We start from the raw sequence: 27,529 nt of genomic DNA on the forward strand, positions 1-27,529 counted from the left end.
CAAGTGAAGTGAAGAAAGGCTTCTTAAGCACCACAACATTTAACCGAAAGCCAATCGGGGCTTGATTAAACAGAGGAACAAGTGTCACTGTGAGGGCAAGCGAAACGTCGTTTTCCTTGGATGTCAAACACTTTCCAGAGTGAAGGAATGGAGAGAACTAGTGAAGGAGAGGGGGTGACGTGCCGGGCGGGGCGGGGAGGGGAGAAGCCATGCTGGAATCCAGCAGGTGACCTCATGTACACCAGGCCGCAGTCGTCTCGTCACAAACATGAATTCAGGGCTCTCAGGGTTTGGCGCAGCTTTCCCCGTCAACGACGACGACGACTGGTATTTTCCCCGTCAACGACACTGAATCTTAGTGTGACACGTTACTATTCCTGGAGCTGCAGAGGTTACACGTCTACTCTGGAGCCCGTCTGCTTATCTTTGCCACAAATGACACCGATATTTAGAAAAAATAGATCGTTTCTGGTTCCTCTTTTGTGAAGATGTCTTGAGATGTTTTGCAAACAGTACGACAGATGAAATGAGGGAAAAAGATCAATTCTACAGCTGCATTAAACTCCAGACTTGTGGGTTTTCTTAGTAAAAGCGCTCTGAAATGACTGTGTTGTATTTGACACCATATAAATAATGTTAATTTTGCATTGAATTGGTTGAAGGGGGTCTGTGTACTTGCGAAGAGGGATATATATATATATATATATATATATATATATGTTTGTATGTATTTTGTATGTATTTTACCAACTTTTCGCAAAAACTACTCACCTAAATTGCATGAAAATTTAAAGGATGATTTGTCATATTCCAAGGACCAATCGGTTTTTGGATGTTAACAGTTAAGCGTTTAAGTCCCAAAAAACAGCGAAACCGCGACAAAGTGTCCCATTCATCTCCTTTCGTCTCGTCACACTAAATTTCCTTTGATATTTTCTAGTAATAGAAGTACTAATACATCTCCCAGAAAGCCGAGGGATACATGATAACTATCGGTACCGATAATTATCAGCCCGATATTAGAAAACGTGACGTCACACAAATGAGTCCGATAATGAAATATTTTGCCGATAACAGAATTCACTAATAAATAGTCAACATTGCCTCCATTTTGCTCATTTTCAGTCTGTTCGTTTGCCCTTACATGCTGCTGCCTGCTGTTGTCGTGCGCATTGCGTCATACCTCAAGCGTTTCCCATTGTTTTGTAAAAGACGACACGATTTGCAAGACGCGACAAACGTTCAGTCGAGAGACGTAAAAAGTCCGTTCCAACACATCCCACATACGTCTTTGTCTTTCTTCATTTCGTCGTGCGTCTATAAACTGTTTGACATGTTCTCGGTTCCAGTCAGAAGCAGGAAGTTATTGGTATCGGTGGGAGGGAAAACAAGTTATTGTTATTAATTCATTCAATCTCTGCAATGATTTAATAATAAATCATACGAAAACAAATTGACCACAACACAGATGACACTCTCTTCATTTGCAAATATTGAAACCAGAACGGGCACTCGGTAGAGCGCAGACCTTCGCCAAGGCCACGTTTGTTTGCGGAACCAAGTTAGCATTTATTCTATTGGTCCTTGGGTGACGACAAATCATCTTTTGTCGGGGAGTTTTGGCAAAAAGTTGATCAAATACATGCAAACCAATAAATAAATGAATAAATAAATACGCTCAGCCAACTTTCGTTGGCAAAGGTAAACATAGAAATAGTCATGCGTTTCTTCTGTTGCAGCTTTACACCACCTCTGCTTTAAATTAAATCTCTCTCCATCTTTTTCCTCTCTTTCTTTCTTTCTTTCTTTCTTTCTTCCAGACGAGTCCACCCTGAAGATGAACAGCGTGGATCACATCCCTCAGACGTTGGCCAGCCACATCCGCCTCCCGGAGGACTCTCGGCCGCCGCGTGTGGAGGGGCGGCGGGCCGCTCTGCACAGCGCCGACATGCTGAAGCCGGACCCCAGGGACACTTTCTACAGCAGTAAATCCACCCCGTCATCCTTTCGTCCTGATTTTCTGGCCTGTTGTTTCCTTCGATCGGCTCCGAGTCTCCGCTGCTGTCGTTTCAGCTGCATTCAGACTGAATTTGTTTCATCGGCTTGTCAAATCTTTCAGTCCCCCGCCCCCTCTCTGTCTCCCTCCTCAGCTCCGATGATCGATCCCTCTCGCCTGGAAAATGTCCTCCCGGCTTGCCTCTACTCTCCAACCTATGTGGTCAAAGACTTCCCCATCGCCCGATACCAGGGCCTGCAGTTTGTACGTGTTCCACTTCAGCTTGTTTCTGTCTGACAGTTCATGTGAGCTGGTGTGGTTGTAATTCACTACAATACAAGATAATGTTGTAAAATCTTGAACTAAAACAAAAAACAGAAGAGGCACTTGTGTGATGTGTAATAATCACATTATAGTTGGTGCATTTCTAGTGGTGGGTTGAGTTGTGCACTGCTCCCCCCTGTGGGTCAGAGGGGGTTACTGCAGCAGCCTCAGAGGCAGAGTGATGAACCAGAAACGAGAGCCAGGAGTTACACAGCTAATCCATTTTAAATTTGGCAGGAGTCACCTTAACAAACTGCAGCATTATGTAGAGTGGCTGCTTTTAATTAAACACCGCCGTTAATCTATGCCTCACGGAAGAATGAAAGCCATTTCTTTTTCCTATCTGAGGTCTTTTTTTTACATTTCTGAATGACGTTTAACTACTCTTCAGGTCTATCTGTCGTTCGTCTACCCAAATGACTTCACACGTCTCACTCACATGGAGCGAGAGAACAAGTGTTTCTACAGAGAGTCCCCTATCTACTTGGAAAAGTAAGGACGTCATTACTTTTATCTCCTGAAGTGCTCGGACAACTTTTGTCTGTGAGGAAACCAGTGAATGAATAATTATGCCGAATGAGTCGTCAAGTGTGTCTGGATTTGATTTGATGGCTGTGATTTATGCAAAGAATTGACTTTTATTAAAGAGATGAAAGGTTTCCGCCTTCTGTTAATGCTTGTGTGTGTGTGTGTGTGTGTGTGTGTGTGTGTGTGTGTGTGTGTGTGTGTGTGTGTGTGTGTGTGTGTGTGTGTGTGTGTGTGTGTGTGTGTGTGTGTGTGTGTGTGTGTGTGTGTGTGTGTGTGTGTGTGTTGTTGCAGGTTTGGTTTTTACAAATACATGAAGATGGATGAGGAAGAGGACGACAGACCGTTCTTCTTCCCCAACCCAGATGGTAACGACTCATTTTGTGCTTCCAGAGACGCATAATTGCGAATGTCACGGTGCAGCCGTTCAGTTGAATCTGTCCTTTGTGTTTTTCGAGACTTCCTGGAGGAGGAGGAAATGGTGGACACCGAGGACGAGGCGGAGATAGTCGGGACGCAAGCGCCCAAGAAGCCGTCTCGTCCCAGCCAGACCAGCCACACCTCGAAGCCTCTACATCAACACTCGAAGCCCGGGCCGACGCCAGCCGACCGAGGGGTGGAGGAGGAGGAGGAGGAGGAGGGAGAAGAGCCCAACGGAGACGAAGATGGGGAAGTTAACAGGATAAAACGTCGCAGAGAGAGGAGACACTTCCCTCGCAGAGACAGAGGTCTGGACAGAGACTGGGGAAGAGATCACACAAGAGGATATATGAGACAGGAAGAGCCTCAACCCGGGGTTCTCCAACCCGAGATGGAGAGTGTGGTGAGGGGGCGCTCGCTGTCCTGGATCCAGGCCGATCCCTCGGAGGTCGACGCCGCCAAGAAAGGCGGAGGAGGAGAGAGAGGAGCCGAGCTGCGTGTGAAATTCAGCAAGTCTTCCCTCCTCTTCCCCCAGAAGTCCTCGCTCTCCGCCCTCGCCAGCCGAGCCAGGCAGGTCCTCGGCAACTCCGCCCACGGCAACGTCCTCCACAACAACTACAAGCCTGCCGGAGGCAAGAAGGAGAAGAAGGAGGAGAATAAGATCTACATCACCAGGCCCCGGCCGGCAAAGGAGAGGGAGAAAGAGAGGGAGCGGCGAGAGAGGAGGGAGGAGAGGGCGTCTCGCCACCCGAGAGAAGTTTTCCCGGGAGTCTTTTTGTACCAAACTGGGAAGACCACCAAGCTGGTCAACCTGGGAGCCAAAGGACATGTTGGGGGAGGAGTCACGGGAGGGCGGAGCCTCATCAGTGCCCCTCAGCTCTGGCCCAATCCTCCTACTAAACAAGGCAAGGCGACGCCTCGTAACGGAAGCGCCAATGAAATTGTGCAAAAACCAGCCGGCAAGGCAAGAGGACCAAAACACCCGGAGAAAGGCAAGAGGAAAGGAGAGCCGTTAAAAACCACAGTCGCAGCTGATCTGCCCAGAAAAGGAGAGCTGCTAATCCCACTGTCCTCTCACCAAGACCCACCGCGGCCTCCCGTCACGCCGCCGAGGTCAAACGGCACAGAGAGCATCATCCCCGGCCAAACGCGAGTCACGTCGTACCTCAAGACCTCGGAGATCACCGAGTCTCAGCAACGGCCGGCTCCAGAACCCAACCGGGCCGGCAACGACCAAGACGCCAACCGCTCCAACCCCGACCCGGAGACCGAGACCGAGACCGAGACCGAGACCGAGACCGAGCCGGAGCCGGAGGAAGGCGAGATGTCGGACTACAGCTACGAGGAGGTGGAGGCGCGGCCGGGCTGGGCGGAGGAGAGCATCAACTGGCAGAGGACGTTCTCCGTCAACCCAATGGACTTCGAACTGCTGCGCTCCGACTGGAACGACCTGCGCTGCAATGTGTCGGGAAACCTGCAGCTGGCGGAGAGCGAGGTGGTGGACGTGCTGGCGCAGTACATGGAGAGACTCAACGAACGGAACGGAGGGTGAGGAGGAAGTGAGGGTAGAACGTTTCTAATGTTCACCATCATGTACAGAACACGTTGGTCACGCCGCCGGCGCTTCAGCTTCTTGTTAAACAGAACTCAGTGTGCCGATTTCACCGTTTGCTGCAGCGGCGCCCGCAAAACCTCGATGTTATTTGATGGAGAAATAAGCTTTTATGATTTCAGATGATGTGCAACCTGTCTGTCTCCCTGAAGACCTTCTCCGTCTCCGCCCCAGAATCTACACCCTGCTGCGGATCATCAACGTGGAGAAGCGGCGCGACTCGGCGAGAGGGAACCGTTACCTGGTGGAGCTGGAGCTGATGGAGCGTGGCCGCAGCGTGGTGCGTCTCTCCGAATACATCTACCTGCTGCTCCACCGCGGCAGGCAGGGCGACGAGAGTTTAGAGAACACCGACTCGGCGCCGGCCTCGGCGCCGGCCTACGCCCCGCCCGCGGCGACGCCGAGCCTCACCACGCCACCGCCGCCGCCCCCTCCCACCCGAGCCCCGGCGCGGCCGGGCACCACGGCCTGGAGCACGGCCTACGCCAAGCCGCTGCTGTGCCAGCCGGTGATGCTGCAGTGGAGGAGGGACGTCATGGTGCATTTCGTGGTGCCAGGTAAGTCGAAACCGACCGGCACGAGGCGCCAATCCAAACAAAGTTCTTGAGTATTGGACACAAACACAACACTGAGGCCCGAGCTGAGATATCGGTGATGCTGCCGTGGAAGCTAACAAACTAGTATTTAGTAGTGGGCGGATCGATCCAAATATCGATAATATCGATACCTAGGTTGGTATCGACATCGAATGATACCAGTTTCTCTCATGTACGTATGCATGCTGCTTCATCATGAGCTCCACCTGGAATAATGTTTTCTTCTGATTTGTCCAGAAGTGATAGTTTTGTACAGTTTGTTTATTTAAGAAAAAAATCCAGACATTACAACGCATGGGAGAAAATTATCTGAGCAAAACTTTTTATTATGAGAAAAAGGTATTTTCTGTTTACTTACAAACTTTTCCCAAGTTCTGATCTAGGTTCAACAAACAATAAACCAAAGGAACAAAAGAACATAACATAAAAACACTTTAAGTTTTGAAAATTCATCCGGATTTTGCATTAATCTTCAATATCAAAAAGTATCGATATCGGATTGGTATCGAGATACTAGCCCTGTATTTACTTTGTATCGGCTCGATACCAAATCTTGCAGTATCGCACACCACTACTAGCATTAACCTCAAAGCCTTGAATTTGTAAAAACACCCAGAATGCAACAGCTGAAGAAGAAGTTTTTTTATTTGTAGACATTTCACTATATTTTATAGTTTCATTAAAATTGGCTTCATGTTGAGATTATAGATATTTTCGGTAGTAATTGTTTGGTTTTGTGAAAATATAGACATTTTCATTACCTGTACTCGCTGCATTGTATTCAGATTTCTCTTGTTTTTATTGAGAATGGCACGTTACCACGCTTATAAAGAAAAATATGTTTTGCATTAGATCAGGGGTGTGAAACACATTTTAGTTCAGATCAGCCGGAGTGGTAAAATAGTGTCATAATTAACCTTTCAATTTAAACTGACATTGTCTTTGTTGCGCCGTCGAGTATATGTGATGGATATGGCTGGATTTTCATAAAACCAAAGAATTTTAATGACAAACTTCAGGTGCAGTGAAATGTCGGTGCTTTCATGGCAGCATCAGCGGTATCTGGGCTCGGGTCTCGGTGTTGTGTTGTGTTGTGTCTTCCACTAAGAAACTTGTTAAAAACATCCAAGTTTCCTTTGATATTCTTACAATCTGCTCGGTGGGTTTTGGTGGGATTGGAGCCAGGTTCGGGGCGTTCAAGTTTGACGCTCCTGCTTTTTCGATGAATACATGTGACGAGTAAACTGGCTGACTCTCTTTGGGTTCCGCTCCTCCTCTCACTCGCTGTCCTCCAGTGAAGAACCAGGCGCGCTGGGTGCAGCAGTTCATCTCCGACATGGAGAATCTTCACCGGCAGACGAAGGACGACAACTTCAGCATCATCATCGTTGACTTTGAGAGTGAAGACATGGACGTGGAGCAGGCGCTCAGAGACAGCAGCGTGCCGCGGTGTCGTAACCTGACTTTGCTATGGAGTGTGTTCAATCTTAAAACATGTTAGTTTTTTATTTATTTATTTATTTATTTACTTACTTATTTTCAGATACGAGTACCTCAGAAGAGAAGGGAACTTTGAACGCTCGGCAGGACTGCAGATCGGAGTGGACACGATCGAGGTTAGTGAAACAAACCGAAAGCCACTCGCTGAAGGTCAGTGCTCTCGATGAGCGGATGACCTTTGCCGGCTGACGGACAGACGGAAGGAACATTCATGCATAATGAATACATGACTGCTGTGCTGGTCTGTGGTGGGCTGTGGACTCTCTGGCCTTATCTCCTCCCCTCCTGCTCCTCCTGCGGAGGAACGGAGAGTCGCCCCGACAGATAGCTGCTTTCCCTCCGTCCTATGCATGCCATCGCTGTCACATCCACTCCCCCTCGCAGGTTATCCCTTCGCCGTTCTCCAGCTGTCTTTTCCACGCGCCCGCCGGGGGGCTCGGAGCGGCTTGAAATTTGGACAGACGTTGATCCGTCAGCTGAGTGTCGGCGCTGTCGTGGTGGGATGACAGCGCCGTCACTCAACGTCTCAACGTCCCCGCAGGCTCCCCAAGTGAAGACGAGCCCAGACTCCTTTACTCGCTTTAATCCTCAAATCCCATAATAGGCAAATTTGAGCTTGCGTCTCAGCATCTCACACACACACACACACACACACACACACACACACACACACACACACACACACACACACACACACACACACACACACACACACACACACACACACACACACACACACATACACACACACACACACACAAACACACACACACACACACACTCGCATTAGCTCGTTCACACAATAAATGAATTTTTACTTGTGTACTGATTCATCCCCCCCCGTCCCCCCACAGGACAGTCACAGCATCGTGTTTCTTTGCGATCTCCACATCCACTTTCCCCTCAACATCCTGGAGAGCATCAGGAAACACTGCGTGGAGGGACGCCTGGCGTTCGCGCCCATCGTCATGAGACTCAGCTGCGGGAGTTCACCGCTGGAGCCTGACGGTAAAACACAAATAAACACTCTGATCAGACCATCAGCCTCGCAAATCAACGTCCTAGCAGAGTTACTAAGAGATCACCCTGCCCCGTTCACTCAGGAAAACTCTGAACTGACACAGTTCAGAGTAAAATCAAACTTCATCTGTGGTCGCTCCATTCAAGGCAAATAGTTTGAGACCTGCGGTTTTTTCTTCTTTTTTTTTAACTCATTCATTTCAGACATTTGACATTAAATACAATATCTCTATACACACATGCATATATAAAGTTATGTTATGTGGTTTACAGGAGTGATCAATGGGGGGTCGTGATGCCTTTGGGATTATAAGAGGTATAAAAAAATTAAAAAACAGGGCAACTTGCAGTATTTCCAAAGTGGGTATTTCATCGAAAGGCAGGAAATACGACCGCTATGCAGAAACGTTTGCTCCTGCAGCAGCGATGACTTTTAAAGAATGTTGTGTTTTCAATCTGCTCTGGAGTGAAACTCAACCCAGGAATCAGAATCGTAAATATTTGATCAACTTTCATCCCTGCTTATGTCACAAAACTAATAATTTTAAGCATTTACAATAAGAGTGAATTATATATATATATATATATATATATATATATATATATATATGGAAATACTATTAAAAAGTATCTCCAATAAACACAAAGGTGAGCTGGCAAAGTAAACAGCAGGAGAAAAAAAATGTCGTTGCATCAGGATACAATGAAAGATGAATCAGTCTGAGTTTCCGATGGTAAAAATTTGGGTCTTTTAACAAAAAGGTTAGGAAACACTGGTTTAGCGGGTCACAATGGGTCAAAACTGGAAGCTGAGGATGGAGCAGAATAGACAGGATCGAGGCGTTTTGGTGGGTAAGTGACGAGTTTGAGATGTTTGGGGGGGTGGGAGTGGGTCGTGGGAGGGGGGGGGCAGATTCCAGATCGAGCTGCTCGGCAAGACGAGGGGGAAGAGGAGAAGAAGAACACAAGACACAAAGACACTCACGCGTCTGCGTTTCTTCCTCTCAGGCTACTGGGAGGTGAACGGCTTCGGCCTGTTCGGGATCTACAAGTCTGATTTCGATAAGATCGGAGGAATGAACACGGAGGAGTTCAAGGACCGCTGGGGCGGAGAAGACTGGGAGCTGCTGGACAGGTAACCGAGCGACGGGACAGCTTTTCCATTTAACGTGTATTAAACCTGAACTGCTGCTGCAGTTTACCTCTGAGCAACTGGATATTCTAGACCTTCGCTTTGCCACTGGCGAGTATCTTCTTCCTCACTGGAAATCGACTCGTGCTCCTTGTCAAACCCTGCGGCTCAAAGACGCCGTGTCTTTTCTAGAGCTAGAGGAGATCAGACACTCAGTGAAGGTCTCTGATAAGAGTCAGACCAGGTTTTTAACATTCTTCAACTCTCTCCAATCACCTGATTTATAGGACTACCCCCCATGTTTTTTTCTCTCAAGAATTATTATTATTAATATTAATATTGATAATAATATATTTAATAATAATAGTTAACCAGCAAAGCATCTCAAAGGTACATTTTTATTTAACTTGTGGGTGTGAAATGATGATGCTGTATTGCTCTGCCCGACCTCCTAATAAAAATAAATAAATAAAAGCTGAATATGGAAGGCCAACAGTCTTTAACATTTCATCCTGAGGAGCTGATCATGATGTATGTTTAATGTATTTTTATGAATCGCCAGATTCACATGGGAAATCTTCTGCAAGATGAGTGTTTACTCATTCAGCACCATCTGCTAAAATCACAACTCAGGAACAGCAAACTGAAGCGAAACCAAAAATGGTCCCGAGTAAGTGATGGTGGAACATTTCAGAGAAAGTTTTTGGTCTCTGTTCATCAGAAAATAGAGATTTTCAGCCAAAGCTGAAGCTTAAACTCAGAAGTGGCTCTGTATGGTTTCATCCCTGATTCTTTAAAAGATTAACCTGTAAAGTTGCTGCTTTTATCCAGTAAAATACTGCATGAAATATCACTGCACCATTGATTTGTTTAATATTTTAACTATGACAAAGAAATAACCTTCACATTATTTGGACTGATCCTGAACAACCAACTCTGTTCAATTCAAATCTTTCACTCCCCGCTCCTCCGGTGTCCATGGTAGCAAAAATGTAAGATATAAATTTGAGAAGAAAACTTAAAACTAGTGAAAGCATCTGTCCATGCAGCAATTAATTTTCACTTAAAGGGGACATATCATGCTAAATCCACTTTTTTAGCCCTTAAATGCATTTTGTTGTATATTTAGAGTGTTTAGAAGTACAGAAAAGTTCAAAGTAGTCTCTTCAGGTGCTCCGTTGATATCTTTATATTCTGTTTTGGTCATATTTTGCGATCGGTTTCGATTTTTCTATTCTCTATTACGTTTTTTGAACAATGACGTCACAGTATTCGCAGCGGAACTGCCAAATTAGGACATCGACATTTCGAGCAATCCGCCATTTTTGTTTCTCGCTGCGATTTTGTAGTCCAACCGAAGTTACGAGAGGATAAGTAGAAATGTTCGGGTTGTTGGATGTAGTAACCCACAAGCTTCGTTACACCGTCTCCCAGCATCAGAACCTTTTCGAAGTGCCTGGTTGAGTTTTATTTTTCACAGAAATGTACCCACATCTGTGGGTAAGGTCATTTTTGTGTGCGCGAATCACTTTAAGGACGACTGCTTCAGCAACCTCCGCCAGTATAAAGAAGGATTTGCCGAAAGACTTGGTCTGATTGAGCGGTCAGTTCCTTCTATCTATGGAGACGACGAACAGAGCACTTCGGTAAGCTGTATATAACGCTAAAAAGTGTGATGATAAGACGTCCCTGTCATTGTTTTGTTAGCATTAGCAGTTGCACCGTCTTCATATGTTAGCGCTGTGTGCTCGTTTTAGATTATAATGTAACTTCTGTGTTAAATAGTCGTTGTAATACAGGCAGTATTGTAGTAGTGGGCATGGATGGAGAAGTTAGTGTAAATATAGTAACACACCATTGCGTTACATCCATATGAAGACGTTGTTCTGTAGGTGCATCATCGTCATTTTCATCTCGCTCCGCCGGGTCCGACTCTGGCTCCAACATGTATGGCTGGATGGACAAATCTTCCGTTGTTGACATTTTGTAAATAATGTGTGAATATAAAGTTTCTGCGCCGCTAGATAATTGTATCTGTTCTATCAAACTACAAAGATGGCCGAACAGGGTGACGTTGAACCGAGTGTCACCTCTGCAACCTGGAGAGGAGGCGGGGTATGAAGTGTCTCATTTGCATTTGAAGAGACCGCCCCAAAACGAGTTGCTCTCAGAAGCACATCAGAAAAGGGGTTGAAAAGGGGCCTGTGGAGCTCTAATAATGAGGAATTCAGACCCAAGCATTGCAGTTTCGCGTTGTATAGACCACAACTGTATGATTTATATGTAAAAAGGAAGGATTTAAAAGCATGATATGTCTCCTTTAAGATAAATCTTAAAAGATTTTTGAAAATAAATTTAAGATTATACTGTAAAATCAAGGACCAGAAATAACCAAATCATCTATCATGTCTAAAAATAACATTTTAAATCTGGGCAAGTGCCAAATAATTGTATGTATTTTACCAACTTTTTGCAAAATTATTATCCCAAATAACATAAAACCTTCAAGGATGATTTGTCACCATCCAAAGGACCAATCGATTAGATTTTGCTACGTTAGCGACGAACAGTTCCGAATAAATAAAACTGCGAGAAAAAAAGGTCACACACAAAGCGGATGAGAGAGGCTCATCGTGGAGGAGATCAAAGGAGATCAAAGGAGAGCAGCATCTGTTGCCATGGAGACGCTCAGTGTTTCACAGTAATGTTGCTGCCTGACAGGCTAGTTAGCATTGATAAGAGCTAACGGCTACCATGCTAGCGACGCTAACTCGGTTCTGCAAACAAACGTGGTGTTAGCGAAGGTCTGCGCTCTACCAAGTGTAGCTCTAGTTTACACTGTATTTCAACTTGTCCACTGTTTCTCGCCCTCCTCCTTCACAGGGTGCTTCAGAACGGCCTGGAGGTTGAGAGACTGCGCTTGAGGAACTTCTTCCACTACTACCACTCCAAGAGAGGCATGTGGAACGCCCAGAACAAGAAGACTCCCAAAGGATAGCGGCGACTGTAAAGAAACGAACCTTCCTGCAGATCCACTGTGTGAGAGAGAGAGAGAAAGACAGAAAGAGAGAGAGAGAGAAAGACCTGCGCTCACTGCCTGAACTCTGCCTTTCTTTATAAACAGGCTCTTTTCAGGGACGCCAGTGTTTCGCCACAGGGCCCCGTTACATGGAGACTGAAATCTGGAGGCGAAACTCCGACGTGAACTGAACTACTGGACGGAGAGACGGCGAGACGCCGTCCTTTCTGGGTTTTTTTGGTGCAATGTTTTCAAACGGACTGGGAAAGCAGCTGTTTGTGTGTGTGTGTGTGTGTGTGTGTGTGTGTGTGTGTGTGTGTGTGTGTGTGTGTGTGTGTGTGTGTGTGTGTGTGTGTGTGTGTGTGTGTGTGTGTGTGTGTGTGTGTGTGTGTGTGTGTGCGTGAGGATTTGCTGCTGCTTACTTGTGCTTTAAAAAAAAAAGAAAAAAAAGACAGGAAGCACCGTTTTTTCTAACAAGGAGATGTGAAGACAACCTAAGACTTTTTTTCTTTTCTTTTTTCTAACACGCTCTCAGACGTACAATGTGCGTCAAACCGTTAAATAGATGGCGACGTAGCTCGAGCAGAGGAACTCTGGTGTTTGGTGAAGCGGTGTTTCTAAATACGTCGACTTCCTGTTGGATATCGACGCCACAGAGGTGCTGGAGCTCGTCCGTTAAACCGACGTCACAAACCGCAGACAGTTTGTTTTTTGTTGTTTGTTTTTTTTCTAAACGGACACCGACAAACACATCGTCTTTATATATTCCTCTGCATTTCTTTTATCTTTGGCTCTCCCCTCGTCTACGCTTCGCAAAATCACAGTCATTTGTGGGTTTGTATTTGTTTTGTTTTTTTAACTTCAGTCAGTTTTACTCAAAGCGGTTTTAATACTTTCTGATTGGAAAAAGAAAATATTTTCTCCTGATATTCTTCATCCTTCCCCTGCAGATCTCCCAACTTCTGCACAAAATGAATCCTATGAATGAGAAACGGGGGATGAGAAACATAGAATATATCGCTATATCATTTTTTTGTGTTTTAAATATTGGATTTTTGAGGAATAAACAAATTTCTCATATTAAAAAAAACCCCGACATTTCCACAAAGGGCAGGGAATGCTGACCTACTGAAGACTTCATGTTCTGACACTAAAAGGAGAGGCGTTTATGTGTTCGACGCGACGTGGCAAGGCATGGCGGTTTCACAAATGTGTGCCTTTATCAAGGTTTGACTGCAGGCAGTTTCTAAACTAATGACCGAGGAAGTTATTTATCAGTCGGCTGTGATGTCACTGTATATTCAGATACACTGTAGTATTAAAAAGAAAAGAGGGTAAAGTGGTTCTCTGTACTGGAATATAAAGTTGTCAGTGTGTTTGTTATAGAAATGTTAATGATGGGAGTTTCAGCTGCTCCCATTAGTCTGGCTTCTCATTGGCCTCCGAACGCAACATGTTGCGCTGTTTTGCCAAAAGTATTTGCTCAGCTCTCCAAATCATTGAATTCAGGTGTATGAAATCAGTGTCACGCAGTTCCACCAGCTGCTGGTTTGGGGGCGCCGTGGCCAGAGAGGACGTAAAGAAGAAACACAGCTCATTGATTGGTCCGGACTGAAACCGGAAGTCCCGCCGCTTTAGCCGGTGGTGGCTAGGCGGGTTGGCGCGTGGCTAATTGTTAGCCACAAACAACCACGATACATAGTCTTCAGACCAGAAGTCAATGAGTCTTCCTCACTGCTTCTTCCTCATTAATTCTTACTCAAGACTTCACGTCTGGCCGCGGGCTATTTTTCAACTTTTTCTTTGCACAGTTGGCCTTGTTTGTTTACTACCCAGAATGCATTGCGCACTACGTCACTTCCTGTCACTGCCCGCTAAAAAGATCGTTTGTAAACTAACCGAGACCGAGATTTTCACACTTGTTCGCTCCTAACAACACCCAAAACGTTATAAAGTATAATGGAATAAAACCCAAAATGTAAAAACTGGTTAATAATGTAAAAAGACCCTGAGTTCAAAACTTAAAAACTTTTCAATATTACATTATGGGGCAGGTACAAATATATTTCCCCTAATATCATAATAATTTTATTACATCATAATGTGAGTCAAGCATTCATGATTTGGACTTGAACTTATTTCATTTGAATACCACTGAAATACTGAGTTCTAAAAGTTTGGACTATTTGTTTATATGTATATCTATTTACAGTTTGTGGTATTTATGTATGATTGTTGTTGCTCAAGTTATTTTTTTATAGTATTTTGTTCTCTAAAATCTGTAATCTATTTCTCCAATCATTGGAACAAAATAACATTAAATATATTAAGATCACATTTAAATTCTTGTTAAATCTTTTTACATTATTGACCAGTTACTACATTTCAGGTTTTATTACATTTTATTTTTTAACAGTTTAGGTCGTTGTTACATATCGGGCTTTAACGAGGCCTTCTATTCAATTAAATTCAACTTTATTTATATAGTACCAAATACAACAGAGTCATTTCTAGTTGCTTTTAACAGAGAAACCCAACAAATCAAAACGTATTCTCATCCCACATCAATGTCTCACCTCACAAATGGTCCAAAAGTCCCATGAACACACTCCAAAGCCTCGTAGGAAGCCTTCCTAGAAGAGCTCAAGCTGGTTGACCAACATATTTAATCTTCTGGTTTAAGAATGGGACGTCACTCAAGGCTGGCGAGTGAATACTTTTGGCAATATAGTGTACATGTAATGACCGGCAGTGGCTTGAGGGCTTCAGACTGGACATATATACATGACGGATGAGAGTTAGTGATTCATTAATGACTATATGATTGTCACGACGCCCTCTTGGAACCTTTTTTTTAACCTCTTCAGGAAGAAGAAAGGTCGACACTGTACATCGTTCTACATCGACATGGGACTATTTAAAAATTAAGAAAACATTGAATATATGACTATATATATGAGAAACATAAACATGAAAAATAGGAATATACATTCCAAGGTAATTTCTGTGAAATTGTTTTGTAGAGAAAAGATTTTAAGAATGTATTGTACTTTTTATTTGGTTGGGGTTTGTTTTTTGTTATTTTGTTGTTTTTTTGTTTCTTTTTTGCAAATAAAATTTTATGCTTACGTCAAGATGATATTTCAAATCTGTTTGTTTGCTTATTCATGTCCAAATTGAACTTTATCCTGTGCAGGGTCGGAACTACAGGTGAGGCTGGTTTACAGGTCAAACTCACACAATCACACTCACATTCACACCTCGGGGGCAATTTAGGTTCACCGATTAGCCTCACATGCACGGGCAGAACATCAAACTTCACACAGAAAGGCCCCATCTGGAATCTGAACTTAGGACCTTCTTATGTCCAAACAAAATGTTAAAATCCTGCTTAACAAAATTCAAGTACAATCTCCTGTGTGGCCACAAGGGGGCGCTCCACTCACACAGCTGCTGTGGCTACATTGCTTTAAACTCATTAAAATGCATATTTTAAATCAGGCTCACCGGTTGAGAATGAAAAGAGCCATTATTTAAATGAATTCCCGTCTCTGCATGACGCACATGAACAAATACACACACTTTTGAAGATGAGATTATGTTGTTTTGAACAGGATTACATCCACACCACCAGATAACAATTTTAAAGTACCAAGAAGTTCTAAAAGAGTTTTTTTTGTTACAGACTTTGACCCGTCAGCGACCTCGTCCCGTCCGTCCTCTCTGGGCCTGGCGTCACTCTGAGGTAAACTCATCTCACGTCATTCTGTTTTCTGACCAACGCAGAGTAGAAAGAACAAAGCTGGTGTGTTTTCAGAGTGTATTTAATTCCCTGGCAGAGCTGCTGGTCCACCCCCACCCCCTACACACACACACACACACACACACACACACACACACACACACACACACACACACACACACACACACACACACACACACACACACACACACACACCTCAGCGTCCCATGTTGCACGCAGGAGTAAGTCCACAGCCATATGAGGCCTTCATGAGTCTGTTCACTGTTCCTCTGACCCGGTGATTCATAAACTGCGTGTGAGAACAAGGTCACTAGATTTTTTTGTTCAGTTCTTTTTCCATTTTAACTCCCCACAATGTTCTGTCATATCCAGGTCGGTACATGTGCAACCGGGCCGACGCCACAGACGCCTTCCCAGGCAAAGTAAGCGCCCCCAAATCCAGCGTCGTCGCCGTCACACCCTCCGCAACCCGTTCTGCTTCTTCATGTTGCGGCACTTAAAGGCGAAATGTTACAAGATGCCATCCAATTTTCTGGCGCGAGCACTTTGTGGACCTCACCTTGGTGCAGACGGGCGAGATGTCTGCAGCGAGGATCGACAGGTTCGTCTCTGCCCGTTGCACAACCGCCTCTCCTTTTCTCGCAGTTCTGAACGAGTTTAGAAAAAAAGAAAAGCACTTTGGGTGAAGAACATAAGCCCCGTCTGAGCAAAGCAAACACCGTTTGAGTCAAAGTAAACGCTGCTCCACCTTTAACGGTATTACCGGAGGCTTTATAGATTCGGGCGAGATTTGCTGATGTGCAGGCGACCCCCCCCCCCCCCCCCCCCCCCAAGGGGTATGAGACAATAATCAGATTTACATTTTGGTCGCAGGAAACACACAAGAAAATAAAATCCCCCCCTCAGATGGTTTGGTAGATAAACACACATCCTAATATACCCTTGGCAGATACTTCATTAGGTATAATTGCACCATCTGCTTGTCCAATACGACCGAGTTCAACACATCTGCTGTAAATTAGACTTTAACAAACCAAATAATGTTCCTGAGATCATCAGGGACCTTTTTTTTTTTTTTTTTAACTTAAATGTATCTGGAACATTGGAGTAGATCGCTGGTGATATTTCAGTTGAGTGGGCTGGACCGGCAAAATACTGCAATAATAACCTTCAAATCTGAAGTTACAGGTTTAGGAGTGCAAAAAAACCAAACAATGACTCGAGAAGAGGACTATTATTTCAACATAAAGCCAATTTTAATGAGACAAAGTGCAGTGAAATGTCCCCAAAAAACCTCTATAGCTTTTTTTATTCATTCATTTATTCATTGGGACGGGACGGGCGCAGCTATGTGCAAACAATCTCATGACTTTTCATCAGGTTGCAATAAAATAAACTGGATTTAGCACATAAAAACACTGTAAACTTTAGCAAAGTGTCATTTGACCATGTTGATTTGACTCCCAACAGATTAGAAAAGTCTTAAATGTGTAACAGTGAGTTACTTGGATAATCTTTGAGATTATTTCATCGTAATGTGGACGTTATTCATATCAGGGGGTGTCAAGCACATTTTAGTTCCGGGTCCACATACAGAACTATTTGATCCGGGGTGGATAGGATAGCGCCATTAATAACTTTTAAATTTAAACTTTATAGTTTGTCTTTGTTGTGGCGCAGAGGAGACGCGATGAAAATGTAGAGATTTCAACAAAAAACAAACAATTATGACCGAAATTGACGGCAAACGCAACATAAAGTGCATTTTAATGCAAAATACAGAGAAACGTACAACAACAAGAAAAACCTTGTGTCATCACTGTTGCATTATGGGTATTTTGTACAAACTCACCCTGACAGCATCCAACATGTCTCCTCGTGTCTCGGTGGTGGGTCCTGTCCACGACTCTAAAGAAACTTAAAACTCAATGTTTTTTTTTTACTCTTTTCTTGGTAGTTTGGCCGGATCGGAGCCTCGTGGTTGACACCTCTTCATGACTGCATACATTTAGCTGAAGGGACGATTAAGAGACATTTAACCTTCCTTTCCTCCTACAAACCGAAATAGTTTGACTGGATACTCACAACTTATGTTTGGCGTTTTTTCCAAGGATTTTATTTGAATTTTTGGGGGGTTTGTTAAAATATAAACAAACTTCCCAATGAAATGTGCAAGTGTAGGACTTTTACATTTTCATGTTAGTTTATATAATTTGTTTATTTATTTTTTGTTAGTTTTGTCATTGAGATGGAGATCGCTCTTACATTACATATTTTGGATAAAATACCCAGTAAACAAAGTGTGTGTGTGTGTGTGTGTGTGTGAATTATGTAGGTCACACATGAGGGAATTAGTTTGACGCTCGTTTGGAGTTTTCGCCTACTTTTTTTGGAAAGCCCCCTGATTGGCTGCCACCGGAGACAGCCCTCCTCTGATTGGTGCTTCCTTGCTGTCGCTCAGAGGAAGCCCCGCCCCCTCACATCTGTACCCGTTCCTCCCCCGGGCTGCTGTAGACGAGCCAACGTGAGCGCGCGGACATGGAGTGAAAAGTTGGACTTTCCCTCGAAAGATGTCAGTTCAAGTCTGATGAGCGGCTCGACGCGACCTGACCTGGTAGATAAACGGCTGCTTGGCGGTTCTCGGGGACAAAGGAGACGTTTCGTGGCGTTTCCGGAGACGGGAGGGAAGTTTAAACTCACGAGAAAGGCGAGAGCGCAGCGCGTCTCACCGTGAAGACAGCCGGCTCTCCAGCAGCTCTCCAGCAGCTCTCCAGCAGCTCTCCGGCAGCTCTCCAGCAGCTCTCCGGCAGCTCTCCGGGAGGTTTTCACCGCTCTGGCCGGCAGATCTGTGTCTGTCCCGGCAGTCGGAGGTGTCTCTGTCCCGCACCGAGCTCATTGCCGCGATGTCACAGGAGAGTCCCGCTGCGTAAAACCGGTTGGTCCAGATCGACTCGGGGAGTTTCTGACGGCTGCTTGAGGCACTGGCCGAGTCGCTCCTGAGAAAGAAAAATAAACAAACCTGAAAGGATTCGGACAATAATGGCTGGTCTGAGTAATGTCCACATGAAGACCCTGGAGGACCTGACCCTGGACTCGGGGTACGGGGCCGGGGACTCGTGTAAGTCCCTCAGCCTGTCCTCCTCCAAGTCCACCTCGCAGGCCTTCATGACGGCCCCCCACCGGGGCAACTGGTGGTACTACTCCGGCTCCATGAACAGCAGGAACAACAGCTGGGACACTGTCAACACGGTCCTGCCCGAGGACCCGGAGGACATCTTCTCCAAGTGTCCCCGCCTGCCGGAGCTGGAGGAGTTCCCCTGGACGGAGGACGAGGTGGCCCGCATCCTGCGCAAAGTGTCCGAGGGCGGCAGCGCCAAGGCGGGGCTCGCACCTGCCTTCTCCCCCGAGGCCGTGCGGCGGCTGTCTACTCTCCTCCGCCGGGCCCTGATCCGGATCTCCCGGGAGGCGCAGCGGCTCAGTGTCATGCACTGCCGCTGCACGCGCTTCGAGGTGCAGAGCGCCATGCGTCTCGTGCTCAGCTGGGCTCTGGCCGACCACTGCGTCTCCGCCACGGTCAGGGCCATCTCCATGTACAGCATGAGCGCCGGCGCGCTGCTCAGGAAGGGCAAGTCGGCGCGCTGCGGCCTCTCCTTCTCCGTGGGACGCTTCTTCCGCTGGATGGTGGACACGCGCATCTCCGTGCGCATCCACGAGTACGCGGCCATCTGCCTGACGTCGTGCATGGAGGCGCTGGTGGAGGAGGTCGGAGCCCGGGTGCTGATGGCCGAGAGGGGTCATGCGGGGCCGGACCCGGGGTCGGCGTGCGCCCCGGTGAGCGCGGAGGTCCTGGAGGGGCTCGTGAACAATGACGCGGAGCTGTGGGGGGTCCTGCAGCACTACGAGCACCTGATCTGCGGGAAGAACGCAAACGGTAAAGACGCTTCTTTGCATTTGGCCGTCGGACGTGATGCAGTGGTCGGTGCTCACGGGGATGAGAGTTTGCATGTTCTCCTTGTGCTTTAGGTCAATTCCGTTTTTATCTCTATAGCGACACTTCAAGGCATTTTTACATAGAAAAAACAAAGAATGGTGGAAAAGGAAAACTCTTCACAGGAAGAAACCTGCAGAAACAGATCGTGTGGAGGGTTTCGAACCCTCATCCCGGTCAGGGGGTTGGAATTCTCTATTCAATTCAACAGATCAATACACTCGTGGCTCAGAGCACAAACTTATAATCCCACTGTGGGAGATCCTGCCCAGGCAGAGAGGAACGTTCCTGACATGTAGAAATGAAGCTCAGTGTCTAAACCTGCAGCAGCTTCAGGAGAAAACTGAAACTGTGTGTGTGTGTGTGTGTGTGTGTGTGTGTGTGTGTGTGTGTGTGTGTGTGTGTGTGTGTGTGTGTGTGTGTGTGTGTGTGTGTGTGTGTGTGTGTGTGTGTGTGTGTGTGTGTGTGTGTGTGTGTGTGTGTGTGTGTGTGTGTGTGTGTGTGTGTGTGAGAGAGGGTTTTTTATTTATTTATTTATTTTTGTTCCCCCTGTCCAAGAGCTGCTCACAACTTTCCACTTCCTCACAGTCCACATGTGGAAAAGGTGAATATTGGTCTGCAGCAGCAGCAGCAGCAGCAGCAGAAGCAGCAGAAGCAGCAGCAGCAGCACCAGTAGAAGCACCAGTAGAAGCAGTAGTAGCAGTAGAAGCAGCAGCAGCAGCAGTAGAAGCACCAGTAGAAGCACCAGTAGAAGCACCAGTAGAAGCAGTAGTAGCAGTAGTAGTAGCAGCAGCAGCAGACGTCTCAGCTCCACCTTCATTTCACCCTCCACCTTCTCTTCCTTTCCTCATCCCGTCTTCATCTCTCCTCCTTTCCTCATCCTTCTCCACCCACCACGTACTGTACACCTCTCTCCTCCCCTCCCTTCCCGCTCCAGCTGTGCGTTTGTTTCCTCCACCCTCCTCCACCAGCGCCTCTTTCCATGGCTGTTTTGGCAGCGCAGTGTGGAGTTGATTCACGAGCGTCGGGGACAAAGTAACCGGCCGTTTTGTCGGTGGCCCGCGACCAGCTCCCCGGAGCGCAGCTCTCTTTTCTTTTTTTCTCTGCAGCACAATGGCCTTTTGTTGTGTGATCGTGCAGCTTAGCCCAACACAGAGGGAGTGAAAAACAAATGCTGGGGATGCACACACACACACACACACACACACACACACACACACACACACACACACACACCGCTGCACATTACACACAGAGGAAACCAGTGGAGTCACAAAGCAACGATTACGCCTTTTATTGACGTTGCATCGCCAACAATGTCAACTTTGTAAAAGTCAGAGATCAATCAGCGTGCGGAAGACTGCTCGTTGCATATATGTATATATACAGATATATATATATATATATAAGCACACATTACTTACATTTGGCCATCTGTAACCGGAGTGTCAAACTCATTTTAGTTCAGGCAAAATAGTGTGATAATAAACTTTAAAGTTTTTTTTTTAATTTTTTAATTCATTGTGAATTCACAATGTTCAGAGTATAAGTTTAATGAAAGTCAATATTTTTGCAAGACCAAACAATTTTGAATGGAAAATTGCTGCAGTCTCCACATAAAACCCAATTTTAATGATGCAACATTCATTTTGACGTTTCTACATACTCGCCCTGCACCAACGCTCTGAGGCTCGTTTACATGAACTACAATCGAGTTTCTGACTTTTCTGTGTGAACGGGCATCGTTTTCAAAACGAAGGTTGAAAACGATGACGATAAAAGGTCCTAGGAAAGTACGGCCCGTCATCCTTGTCACAACATAGATTTTAGAAAATAGAACATGTTTATTCATTTAAAAGACTTTGCAGATTTGACTTCACACTTGTTTGTCTTCTTCCCTGCAAGTGGACGAGCAGGCGGTGGCGCGGCGGGACGTGTCTGTTGTCTGGCAGGATGCTTAAGTTATTTCATGGCAAAAGAAGTTAAAGAGCAGCTTTTGTCCCGTTATTTAACCAGATGTCTTTTGGTTTGGTGTCGACCGGCCTATTTTGGTGAGTTCAGCCGTTGGTTTGGAGAAAGACCCGTGTGTGTGTGTGTGTGTGTGTCTGTGTGTGTGTGTGTGTGTGTGTGTGTGTGTGTGTGTGTGTGTGTGTGTGTGTGTGTGTGTGTGTGTAATAACAACACACCATTATTCTGACCACCCTAGCTTTTTATAGCCCCTCGGCTGGTCTGTGGAAGCCACATGCCCCTCTACCACCTCACCACCTGATACCCCACACCCACAGTGGCTTTCAGGGAACTACCCCACCCCCACCCCCAAACCTCATTAACCACCACCCCCCCCACCCCCCACCCCCCCTCGCCCCCAAACACACAGGGAAGATCCAGTTGAATTGGAAGTACATGGTAGAGCACTGGTCCTCCAGAGTGGCACACAGTCTGGTTCAACTCCTCCCTGTTGCTTCATTTCCCCTCGTCTCTTTCAAACTCTTTCTCTTTCTCAGCGGCGAACAAACATCTGGAACTCTTTAAGGCAGAAATGACTTCTACGGCTCCAATAACAAAACTGAAAACTCCCTCCCTCCCTCCCTCCTCTCCTTTTGCCCTCTCATGCTCAGTCTCTCGTTTGGCTCAATGCCCCCCCTCCCTCTCTCTCTCTCTCTCTCTCTCTCTCTCTCTCTCTCTCTCTTTTCAGTTCATTCACTTCATCTTTATCTGTTTATTTCCTCTGGCTTGCTGGGAGTGCATTAGAGGGGCTGCGCTGCGATGTGCCAGGATCTTATTCATTACTCATGCACACACTTTCACGTGCACAGAGACCTTCCAGCCAATTAAAGCCAACGGTTCCACGGCACCGGTTGAACCCCCGACACAACGCCAGCGCACAGAGCAATCCATTTGTCATTCATCTCCCCGCACAAGGAAGCAGCACGAGCGAGCGCTTCCCGGTATAATTTGTACCCGGCGGTACTGCGGGGCGCGTTAAAGTGCATCGTCGTAGTTTTACTAATGGACAGAGGAAGTGGCTGTGCAATCATCGATCTCGTATGACGGGCTTGTGAATGTCTGTTCTGTATCTGCTTTGCCAAGACAATTTACCAACTGAAGCTTTTCTCAGACCTTTTCATAGTTTCTCAGGTCGTGATTGTGGCTTTAGTCAATAGTACATCTCCTCTGGTTGGAAACGATCGTTCTATGGCTCCATTGTGGAGAACTGTCTAAATCTGAGTTGGCGTCTTTAATGTACCTGGATTGATAAAGACGGAGTCGGTCCAGTACTAACAAAGCTCAGGGTTTCAGTCTTTCTCCTCTTTAAAGGTTGCTGGTAGTGGGTTTGGGGTGCACCGAGGCAGCGTATGATTTGCTGCTCAGTATTTCCCCTAAATATGTATTGAGCCCAGAAAGAGGCGTGGGAACGGTGGGCAGAGCAGTGCAGGGAGAGCGCGCCAGCGCTGCGGTCACACAGATGGGGAAACCAGCACTCTGGAAATACACTCCCTGTTCCACAAAGCTGGAGCCCCATCAAATACGGCTCAGGAAAAAGCACAAGGATTTTATTTTATTTTATTTTATTTTATTTTATTTTTTAATTTTTTTAATTTTTTTAATTTTTTTATTTAATTTAATTTAATTTAATTTTATTTTATTTAATTGTTTTGTTTTGCTTTGTTTTGTTTTGTTTTGTTTTTTAATTTTATTTTATAAACAAGCCCATGCTTGACCGTGTGCCGCGCTGCACGTTTGACCCGTGAAACTTGTAAACAACCCGGAAACCAAACGACGCAGAAGAAATTGGGTTGCCGTGGTGAACGCTCGTCAGCAGGTCGCCGTTCGAAGAGTTAAGAACGAAAAGACTTTTGAGGATATCGGCTAATCCCCCGGCGCTTTTTCTCCTGTGTGAAATGTGTATTAGTGCAATTTGTCAGTGAGTGTGCGCACACACACTCACTCACACACACACACACACACACACACACAGCTGTGTAAACAGCGAGCCACTACAGTCACGTGTCTCGATGTGATCGTCTGTGTTGTGTTTTCGCGTGGCTACGTCACCGTTCTTGGGAAACCAGAAAGTATGGCCTTCACAGCTGTGACCCCCGACATATTATTTGTGTTTAATACGACGCAAACGTCTGCTAAACAAAACCTCTGATTTCTTTTCTCCCGTCGCGGGTGATTTAGTTTAGTGAAAATAACAGTAATTAAATCAACAGTCGCCTCCGTCTTTCACTTCTTTTTTCGCAACTTCAGTTGTTATTGTAGCCTCCAGCGACGCCCCTCGTTATTCATTACAGCGGCGTGAGTCATGCTACTCAACACTGTTTACAGCACAGCGCTGATGGCTAGATGAAGATGACAGATACTCCGAGGGGGGGGGACATAAATAGACACCAGGAAGAGTCGCTGCAAACGGATTTATCTGTTCTAGTCACATTCTTGGAGAGACTTTGATCCATCCTGAAAGGACTACTCGGTATTTAACTCATTTGGTTTCCAAGCGGTTAAAAAAAAACCGAAATGTGCGGGGCATGTGTGGCATGCATTAAGTCAGAGCTGAGTTTCCTCAGGGAATCTGTCCTTTGCGCTGTTTTCCTCTTGCCGGCTGGAGAGCTGATGAGAGAAGCAGGACAACAGGCTGCAGGATGGTTGGAATCTTGGAACCCGGCTGTTGGCTGCGTTGTCTGGATGCTGGCGGCGGTTTAGCGGGAGAGGTGTGGTCCAGCACGCCGGCCCGGCGTCGGGTTTGGCTCAGGGAGCGCCTCACAACACACCTGCGTCTGGATTTGTCATTATGACCTTTAAATCTTAGGTGTCGGGTGTTGAAGGTCACAGGCCAAGTGGCGGCGATGAACACCAAACACACCGTTCTCCTGCTGACGCTTTAATTCCGAACGGACCAAGAAAAGGTTTTAATTAAAGTAATTAACGTAAACCAGTGTTGGGTGAAGGTTATCTTTTTGTCTGCATGTATTTTATATCTTTAATCATTTAATGGTTTGTGTGTGTATATATTTTACCAACTTTTTGCAAAAACTATTAACCCGAATTCCATGGAATCTTCAGGAATGACGAGAACCAATCCATTGGGACGTCAGCGGCTGACCGTTTAGTTTCTGAGTAAATCCCCCAAAAAACGGGGAAAAAATATTTTCCATACAAAGTGGATGAGAGGCGCCTCATGGAGGAGATCAAAGGAGATCAGCGTCTGTTGCCATGGAGACGCTCCCCGCTCAGTGTTTCACACAGTGACGTTGCTACCTGACTGGCTAGTTAGCATCAATATGAACTAACGACTAACATGATGGCAATGCTAACTCGGTTCCGCAAACAAATGTCAAGCTAGTCTGCGCTCTACCGAGTGTAGCTCTAGCTGTAAATGTAAAAAAAAAAAAAAAATGGGAAATGAAATAAACCAAAGAATTTGGTTAAAATGCAGACGAGCCAAACTGTTAGTAATGGTTTGGTTTTACCAAAGTATAAACACTTTCATCGTCTATACTCTAAATAAAACCTCTAACGTTTGGATTTAGAGGTTAAAGTTAATACAGCCCAATATCGAGATCAAATTGGGCCAAACTGAACCGTGTTTGCCTCCTCTGATCCAAAGACACTTTTCACTTCCATAGAAAGTACCTTGTCACATGTGAAAACGACACCCTGGATGTGGTCGATGATGACGAAGCCAAAGTTTAAAAGAGAACTTAAAGTAGGAAGGGTTAGGGTTAAAGGCATATGAAAGTGAAAGCGAGGATTTCATCTCTGGCTTGTGACCTTCACCACATCCCCCCAGGACAAGTGTTGTGTGACCAAACCACCTCATTTCTTTACTTTTTGTTAACAATTAGGCCACAGAAGAGCATGACAGTGGAATTATTGGGGAACATACTGAGTTTCTATGGCATTGGCAGTGATATATTGGCCGTTTATGAACCAGCGTCTCAAACCTTTGTGGTGTTTTCTGACAATCGGTGCTTTTCTTTCTTTGGATCATGTTGGCCTTGGTTGCTATAGGTTACCCGTATCTTTTTTTTTTTTTTAATCTAATTGGTAGCTATAGCAACACAAGCCAAAACTCACAAAATTGTTAGGATGTGAACATCATTTCTGATCAATTAGGGTTAAAGTGTGGGAGTCTGGCTCCAAACGAAACCGAACAAAAAGAATACAAACTGTGTGTGATTTATTTTCTATGGCGATTTTCAGATTGCTCCCGCTTTGCTCAGCAGCCTCCTAAATCCGTGTCAAACCACAGACCTCCGCTACAACCAGCACTTCTCCTGTTGCTTCCCACAGTTCCAACTGCAAATGAGCATCGACTGGCAAGTTTCCATCAGTTCATCCGTTGTGTGGAAATACGAAATATTCAGTTCTCCATATTCAGTTCACGCAAACGGGCGGGGTGGGATAGCCGCGGCCGAATGGGCGGCGACGTTCTGGACGTGGATCAGGAAGTGTGTCGTTTTTAAGTGGAAACAGATTTTTGTGCTCGAGGATTGGTGGTAATAAACCCCTCGCTGGGTCCTCTGTCTCAAACCTGCTGCAGCACAACTTAGCCAGGTCAGTGTGTGTGTGTGTGTGTGTGTGTGTGTGTGTGTGTGTGTGTGTGTGTGTGTGTGTGTGTGTGTGTGTGTGTGTGTGTGTGTGTGTGTGTGTGTGTGTGTGTGTGTGTCAAATAAAGGGCTGTGATCACTTCAACCAGAGAAAAAAAAGAAGCTGCTTTGAGACGTTTTCATTCAAGCTTGGAAAGTGTTTTGGTTTCAAGACTAAACTGGTTTTTTTTGTTTTTTTTAACGGACTGAAAGAGGGAGCGCTCTGTGACCCCGTCAGTGACTTCCTTGTTCAACGCGCGGCGGTCGAAGGCGGCGTCCACGCCGGGTGTTTGCATATATGTTTGAAACAAGTCTGCGATTCACCGATTTTAAAACATTTGCTGAGACACACATGAATGGCCTCGCTTCACGACTCCAGCGACCATCAACGCAAACCGTCGTCACTCCGGGATTCGGCTCTACATTTGTCCATCTTGAGATCGCTGTACTGGACAGGTCAAAGTCACAGTTTCACTTATATAGCCCTTTTCTCCTGCTCAAGGAGGTTCTAAAGGAAGCATTGAGCCTCCTGTTCTGAGCTTATAGAGAATTAAAACGTTCTGTATCATGGCCGCCACTTAAGCACTTCCGGGGTTAAGGAGAAGTGGATAGGAAAGGAGATAGGAAAGGAGATAGGAGGGACTATTAGGAGATTAGAGATGTCAGGGTGAACTTCGGCGAGGTGTCTCCAAAAGAACAGCGCTCGGCTGTTTGCCACCAGACAAGCAGGAAGGAATCTCATGTGTCTTCAGATTTCTAAGACGATTCCTCTCTCCGCCTCTTTGCCGTCACATTTCCACGCTCGCCCTGCGCAGGTCGGCTCATAGCTTCATTTTTCTTCGGGGGATTTTAAGGAGCCGATTCTAAAGAGGCGGAAGACGAGAAGACGCAGCTCGTTTGTGGCAGATTCAGTGGGCGGAGTTCTGACGAGGTGACGGAGGCGCCAGAAGTAGGCCATCGCAGCGTTTGACGGCCGCTTTCGCTCTGATGTTGTGACTGTCTTTCACAGCTCTGTCGGTGTGTGTGTGTGTGTGTGTGTGT

At 45.9% G+C, this 27,529-nt stretch overlaps 2 protein-coding genes across 2 annotated transcripts in view; both read left to right on the plus strand.

The window, feature by feature from the left end:
• The window catches only part of b4galnt4a (beta-1,4-N-acetyl-galactosaminyl transferase 4a), a gene marked incomplete at its 3' end in the record, with an annotated part of 179,582 nt that extends 167,459 nt beyond the window's left edge, over positions 1 to 12,123 (plus strand). The window contains exons 10-20 of the mRNA XM_080474399.1: positions 1,821 to 1,985; positions 2,151 to 2,260; positions 2,712 to 2,812; positions 3,140 to 3,213; positions 3,304 to 4,813; positions 5,052 to 5,434; positions 6,769 to 6,922; positions 7,017 to 7,089; positions 7,828 to 7,981; positions 9,002 to 9,128; positions 12,009 to 12,123. Coding sequence (XP_080330525.1) covers positions 1,821 to 1,985; positions 2,151 to 2,260; positions 2,712 to 2,812; positions 3,140 to 3,213; positions 3,304 to 4,813; positions 5,052 to 5,434; positions 6,769 to 6,922; positions 7,017 to 7,089; positions 7,828 to 7,981; positions 9,002 to 9,128; positions 12,009 to 12,123 — 2,966 coding nt within the window. The remainder of the gene's footprint in view (positions 1 to 1,820; positions 1,986 to 2,150; positions 2,261 to 2,711; positions 2,813 to 3,139; positions 3,214 to 3,303; positions 4,814 to 5,051; positions 5,435 to 6,768; positions 6,923 to 7,016; positions 7,090 to 7,827; positions 7,982 to 9,001; positions 9,129 to 12,008) is intronic.
• Positions 12,124 to 18,419: 6,296 nt separating this feature from the next.
• abtb2b (ankyrin repeat and BTB (POZ) domain containing 2b) overlaps positions 18,420 to 27,529 on the plus strand; it is a 54,914-nt gene continuing 45,804 nt past the window's right edge. The window contains exon 1 of the mRNA XM_080475140.1: positions 18,420 to 19,838. Within this exon, the coding sequence (XP_080331266.1) occupies positions 18,947 to 19,838 (892 nt within the window). The 5' untranslated portion in view covers positions 18,420 to 18,946. The remainder of the gene's footprint in view (positions 19,839 to 27,529) is intronic.

This window comes from Lipophrys pholis (assembly GCF_963383615.2).
Source record: "Lipophrys pholis genome assembly, chromosome: 11".
Classification (NCBI taxonomy): domain Eukaryota; kingdom Metazoa; phylum Chordata; class Actinopteri; order Blenniiformes; family Blenniidae; genus Lipophrys; species Lipophrys pholis.